This window comes from Dryobates pubescens, unplaced genomic scaffold, assembly GCF_014839835.1.
Source record: "Dryobates pubescens isolate bDryPub1 unplaced genomic scaffold, bDryPub1.pri scaffold_34A_arrow_ctg1, whole genome shotgun sequence".
Taxonomy (NCBI): Eukaryota; Metazoa; Chordata; class Aves; order Piciformes; family Picidae; genus Dryobates; species Dryobates pubescens.
In genome coordinates this window covers 168,487-175,501 of record NW_026530771.1, presented here as the reverse complement: position 1 = coordinate 175,501, position 7,015 = coordinate 168,487, and the positions used below count along the sequence as shown (strand labels likewise).

Sequence of the window (7,015 nt, the reverse complement as noted above, 5' to 3'; positions counted from 1 at the left end):
TTTCCCAGTATGCTTCACTGGGACCCATTAAGAGTAGAAGAAACTTCAGAGTTTGAATCTGACTTTGACTTCTGGAGAGGTTTCATCAGCTTCTCAGTCTCTGAGGTTCATGGACTTGGCTCCAAAGCCACCAGAGAGCTCCTTTAAATGCCTTGGGCTGGTCCACTGCTGCTGACCTGGGCCAGGCTCCTGGACTGGAGGGAGCTGCTGGCAAGCAGGCAGTGCTGCAGGAGGCAGCTCTGGCCAGGAGCAGCTCCTCTGCACAGCACAGCAGAGCTGAGGACACTGCCTGAGGATCTCAGGGAGATGAGGAAGGCAAAGAGAGCTTCAAGGTGGCCAGGACTGGGACGGTGACTGAGAGTTCACTATAGGAGGAGTCACTGCAGTCATTGACACAGTGAGGCTGTGGGTGCAGGACACTGCAGCTCTAGCTCCTGGAGGCATCTCCATCTCAGCAGCTGATGCTCAGCTGAAGGCTCCTGGAGTGTGCTCACAGAAGGATGATCAACGCTCTTCAGTCCATCCTGTGAGCAGCAGTGAGCAGAGCTGGGGAAGGAGAAGGCTTCACCTCCAACCCCACTGGTTGGTAGGGATGTGGAATGACTGATTCATTCCTCATGCAGCTCTGGGAGGGAGGTTATGATGATCCTGAGAGAAGTGTGCCCTAACTTGTTACTGCCTTTCCTTCCTTGCACAGGTCTCCATGGCCAGAGGTGGCAGATGGCCAACAGCAGCTCCATTACCCACTTCCTCCTCCTACCGTTCACAAGCACAAGGCAGCTGCAGCTCCTGCACTTCTGCCTCTTCCTGGCCATCTACCTGACTGCCCTGCTGGGCAATGGCCTCATCATTACCACCATAGCCTGGGACCACCACCTCCACACCCCCATGTACTTCTTCCTCCTCAACCTCGCCCTCACTGACCTGGGTGCCATCTCCACCACTGTGCCCAAATCCATGGCCAATTCCCTGATGGACACCAGGGACATCTCCTACACAGGATGTGTTCTCCAGCTCTTCTTTATAGCATTCCTAATGTCAGCAGAGTATTTTCTCCTCACCACCATGTCCTACGATCGCTATGTTGCCATCTGCAGACCCCTGCACTATGAGACCCTCCTGGGCAGCAGAGTTTGTCTCCACCTGGCAGCAGCTCTCTGGGTCTGTGGCTTTCTCTATGCTCTGCTGCACACAGCCAATACATTTTCCCTGCCCCTCTGCCGAGGCAATGCTGTGTACCAGTTATTCTGTGAAATCCCCCAGATCCTCAAGCTGTCCTGCTCTACATCCTACCTCACAGAACTTTGGCTTATTGTGTTCAGTGCCTGTTTATTCTTTATCTGTTTTGTGTTGATTCTGGTGTCCTATGTGCAGATCTTCAGGGCAGTGCTGAGGATCCCCTCTCAGCAGGGACGCCACAAAGCCTTTGCCACCTGCCTCCCTCACCTGGCTGTGGTCTCCTCATTTGTCAGCACTGCCATATTTGCCCACCTGAAACCTTCCTCCATCTCTTCCCCATTGCTGAATCTGGTGGTGTCGGTTCTGTACTCGGCGGTGCCTCCAGCAGTGAACCCTCTCATCTACAGCCTGAGGAACCAGGAGCTCAAGGCTGCCCTGAGCAAACTGATCCCTGGATGGTTTCAGAAGCAATGAACTCTCCATCTTCTCCTGCAGAGCAGTTTTGATGTCACTCAGTGCAGGCACAGCCTGGCTGCTGGAGTTCTGGCTGCTGCTGGTGCTCTTCCCCTTGTGAGAATGTTGTTCCCACACAAATGTCTTTCTTCAGACCACTTCTGGTTCAGTGTTGTCCTGTCTGGTGTGACCCAGAGGCTGCAGACATGAGGAGCTGTGCTCCCTGGGTGTTCAACACAAGAAAGGACCCTGCAGGGAGTTTTTTCTCTGAGTTCTTTGTTCCAAGGGTTCTGTGGAGCTGCAGGGCAGTGCCTGTGTGCAGAAGTGGAAGGGCAGAGTCCCAGCACAGTAGCTGCACCAGGGAGCCCCAGAACTTGGGCTGTCCTCAGCTGCTCTTTCTTCCCTTCCACCCTCTCCTGCTGAGCCTCTGTGCTGGGGCAAGGCCTGAGTGCTCTGGCAGCTTGGGCACTGTGCTGCTGTGTGGCAGTGTTGGGACTGCAGGTAGGGACAGGCCAGGGCTGCTTGTGGGACAGAGCTGTGCTCCAGAGCAGCACTGCCATCAGAACAGGAGGTCTCCTCATGCCTTCATACCTCATCCCTCTCCCATTGCAGACTGCACCTACTCAGAGTCCAATGTTTTTCTCCGGTCCATTTCTGATTCAGCACTGCTCTGTCTGCTGTGACCCAGAAATTCCAGACATGAGGAGCACTCTTCCCTGTGTTTTCAACACAATCAAGGACCCTTCAAGGTTTGTTTCTCTGAGCTCCTTCCTGAGAACTTTCTCTGAAGCTGCAGTGCAGTTCTGTGTGCAGAGGTTAAGAGGTAGACTCCCAATAGAGGTTGCTGGGCTCTGATCCTGGGAAGGATGTGTCAGGCTCTTGTCCATTGTTCAGGACACTTGGACAATAGACAATGGTCTGAAACTGATGAGGTTCAGGCTACAGAGAGAGAGAAAGTTTTCCAACAGGAGAATAATCAAACCCTGGAAGCTGTTTTCCAGAGAGTGTGCAGGAGCTCTGCCCCAGGAAGTGACCACTACCTGTTTGTCTCACACCCTGAGGAATCTGCTGTGATGCTGCTTAGAGCTGGAGGTTGGTTGAGACACCTCCTGAAGTCCCTTCCAGCCTGACTGCTGCTGTCCTCCCTTGCACTTCATAGCTTCCAATTAGGGAAGGCTCTTGGACTCTCCCTGATTATAGAACTAATTCCCAGCAAGTGCAGAGCTTTCTCACAGGGTATCCCAGCCAGCACTGACCACATCCTTTGCTTCACTCAAGATCTTCTCTGTTACTGTTGTAATACACTCCCCAAAGAACATCTGACCCTCCTGGCCTTGCACTTCTGGGGTTATACCTTCTGATGGTATTGCTGAGGTTCCTGTGGTATTTACCCCCTTGGGTGGCAACTCCATGGAACAGTTTCCATTCTATGCCTGTAGGTTCCTGCACTCCCCCACACTGTTAACTTGTTTGAGGCACTGGCCCTCTAACCTTAAATGCTGTCATGCTGGGATGCCAGTCCACAGGGACCTCCACACGTGAGTGGATTTGGCCATCAAAGGCCTCCTGAAGTTTGACAAGGCCAAGGCAGGCAAGGTCTGCACTGGGGCAGAACAACCTCATGCCTCTGGACAGGCTGTGACCAGCTGGGCAGTGTCCCTGGGAGGGGGGCATGGGAGTCATGATGGAAGCCACATCAGATGGTGAGGTTCCCATTTCTAAAAGAGGGTGGAGAACCTGGAGAAGTGCAGAGAAATTCTCTCATGAAGGGCTTAGGGCCCACAGCACAGGAGCTGTGTGGCAAGCTGGAGGCAGCTGGGCCTCTCTGGCCTGATGAAGGGCAGGCACAGGGCAGTCTCAAGGCAGACAGCACCTGCCTGGAGTGGTGGTGGAGCTAGGCTCTTCTGCAGTGGCAGATGGCATGGCAGAGACAACAGCTACAAGGAGCTTGCTCCCAGGAGCTTTCCCCTGGGTCTTAAGCAAGTTGGTGTCTGCTCAGTTTTGTCTGTTTTGTGTTCATGGTGGTGTCCTATGTGCAGATCTTCAGGGCAGTGCTGAGGATCCCCTCTCAGCAGGGATGCCACAAAGCCTTTGCCCTCTGCCTGCCTGTGACAGTTTTAGGCTATGCCTTTCAGAAGAGACAGTTACTGAACACTCTGGCTGAATGTTTGGGTGTAAAAAGGAAAACAAAGATAATTCTAACTGAATTTCATTGGTAGATCAGTTGAATGTAACTTTAAGGTTTTGTTCTGTGCAGTCAGTCTGAGTCTGTTTCAGTCTCGGTCTGGACAGCTGTTTTACTTTCTTCTGTGCTTGCTGCTGGCCTTGGATTAATGAGATAAGAAACTAATTCTTTTCTTCCCTTAGCATATGCTTGGAACTAACAGAATTTCCCTTAATAATTACATTTTTCTCTAACACTTTTTGGGAAAAAAGGGAGGAAGGGGGAAAGGGGTTTTGGGAGAACCCTCCTCTATTGGGTGGGGGCAGTTTTTCTGTGTTATGTTCTTTCCTGTATATTTTTGTATATACTGTAAATACTGCATGCTGTGTATATGGTCATTGCAGTTCATTCTGCTTGTAAATAAAGCCCTTCCATTTTGCTTCCCTGACTGAGTTAGCTGTGGATTTGGTGGGGGGGAGAACTGAACGTTTCTCACTCCACACATACCTAAATTATACCCCCCCACCCCCTTTTTTTGTTGTTGTTGGTTTTAACCTAAAATAAGAATACATGTTGGGTTAAAATTAATTTTGACTTCCCCTTTAACTGATTAAAATTATGGCAAGCTGCTGAGGTGACACAGAAACCCGTATGAACATTTTCTCCAATCACACAACAATCAAACACTCATAATATTCAGTCCCAGTTCAGATGGGGCTTTTTGGTACATTCTTCTGATTGATGCTTTTGATCTCAGATTATCATAACAGTTATTGTGATCGATGTTGGACTGCATGAGAAATGCTGTTCCTTCATAGTCTTGATTCTTCTGGTGCTGTTTATTGCGATGATTGCAGTTGACAAGCAGTTAGTTATCTCTTGCTGATATCACTAAAACCCTTACCTATAAAATATACTCCTTTTTTAATTGGTTATTTTTTCTTCATATTTTTTAAACTTTTTTTTAAATTATTTTTATTTTAATTATTTATTTAAATTTATTTTTTTAGTATTTATTTAATTTTTAATTTACTTTTAAAAATTTAATTTTATTTTTAATACAAAATTTGAATTTAATTTTTGTTAATTTAAAAAATTAATTTTTACTATTTTTATTTTTCAATCTAATTTTAATGTTATTTTTCATTATTTTTTACATTTTTGTTTTAATTTTTAAATGTTTATATCCTTTCTATTTTAATTTTTATTTTTAATGCTATTTTAAATGAAATTTTAAAATAGTTTTTAATTATTTTCAATGATTTAAAAATTATTTTTATTTTTTAAAAAATAAGCTACTTTTTAAACTTTAAAAAATATTTTTTAGTTTGTCATAATTTTTAATTGTTTTTTTCTTTTTATTTTTAAAACTTTTTTATTTCTTCTTTATTTTGCATGTTAATATTTTTGTTAATATTTTTTTGTTTTAATCTAGTAGTCCCAATCTTAATAATCCTTTATTTTTTTGCTAATAATCCTAATGGGTTTTGTTAATAGTTATTTTTTTGCTAGTAATCCTTACATTTTTGTTTTTCTTTTTTAATTTTTTTTTTATTATTATGATTATTTTGTTGAGTTGTTTTTATTTTAATTTTTTCTTTTTTTTTAACTTATTATTATTAGTTATTATTTTGTTATTTTGTGCTTTATTTTTTGTATCAAGATTTTTTATTTTGTTAATTTTTATTTGTTTTTTTTGTCTAAATTATAATTTTTTGTTTTGTTATGTATATTTTAAAAAATTTTTGTGTGTGGTTTTCTTACTATTTTTTGTATTTTTTTGTATTTTTTGCATTTTCTGTTTTTGTCTAAGAAGAAAATAGAAAGATGTTGCATTAGCTAGGGAACACTTTTAAAAATTAATACCTATTTACTACACACCTTAACTATATTGCATGGAGCTCCTTTGCAATGCCGAGGCACACAACTAAGAAGGTTCAAACCAAAAGCTTTGCAATTTGAACTCATTACTAAGTAGGTATACCTTGCTGCAATTACTATGTACTAAGTACCTGTAAATACCAAATGCTTACTATTCATTATGTTTACTAGGAAGACTTAGCAAAACTCTAAATAACAAATCGCTGAGCTACATTACAATCAGAAATGATGAAATTAGCACTGTTGCTTTAAATCAGAGCAGAGCTTTGGTAGACTAGAGTCATACCAGACAAGGGGGGTGGGTTGAGGGTGGCTAGCAAGGTGTGCCCTAGTTGCAATTGTTTCTGTATTAGGGTCTTAACTTGCAGACTATCTTGTCTGAGCAACCACTGCTCCACCCATACTGGATTATCTGTTTTCCATTTTAATGTGAGGGTTGGTTGCTGACCAGTAGCCGCTACAGAAAAGGATCAGTAATGAGTTTTGCTCCTAGCTGACTTAAGGCATCTCAGCCCATTAGAGCAACTGGAAGGGTTAACACGTACGGTCTTACGGTGATTGATTTGCCATCGTTAAAAGCTAATTACACTGTCTCTTTGCTAACCCAGGTTGTTTGGATACCTTTTAAACCCATGACTCCAGAGTTTGCCATGAGCAATGGCTAGTGACCATTCCATTTATGACGAGGCATAATGATGAGATTGTCTCCAGTATCCACAATCATTGAAAATTGTATAATTTGTCCACAAGGGTGTCTGACAGATACAATCTGTTCCAGTTTTCCCTTTTGGATTTCTAGGGCCAATGAGATATTAGGCATATCGGTGGAACCCAAGCCTTTGCCCTAGGATCCTGTTAGAAGTTTAGGCACTTGGGACTCAAATGATATTAGCTGAACAATTTCTGTCCCAACAGGAGTGCTAACAGGAGAGGTAATGGTATAGAGCATAATTTTCATAGCCCAGTCATAATCAGAATCTATTGAACCAGGAATTGTAATGATGCCCTGTCTAGAGGTACACGATCTGCCAATTAACAGAGCACAGGGTCTGTGACCCAGAGGACCGTGCTGATGGGACTCGACAACATTTGTGGACTCAAGAGTGACATCCACTGCTGTTGCCAGGTCCACTCTGTGCTGCCAGAGGTGGCTGCGAGGGGGTCGGTCCTAGCACCCTGGTTTGGTGTCATCGTGTGGGGTGTACTTGTGGTGCGGGAGCAGTTTCCCTGCCTACGACAATCTGGAGTAATATGATTAGGTCTGTGACAGTGAGCACAGCACTTCTGAGTCTGTCCAGCAGTCAGGCAATTTGATTTAAGGTACCCAGGTTTCCCAGA

The 7,015-nt window shown here is 44.2% G+C and overlaps 1 protein-coding gene across 1 annotated transcript; it reads left to right on the top strand.

Moving 5' to 3' along the window:
* The first annotated feature begins 720 nt into the window (after positions 1 to 720).
* LOC128899719 (olfactory receptor 14A16-like) lies at positions 721 to 6,342 on the top strand. The gene is made up of 2 exons (XM_054179401.1): positions 721 to 1,611; positions 6,286 to 6,342. The coding sequence occupies exons 1-2, from the start codon at positions 721 to 723 to the stop codon at positions 6,340 to 6,342; spliced, it is 948 nt and encodes a 315-aa protein (XP_054035376.1).
* Positions 6,343 to 7,015: the final 673 nt, after the last annotated feature.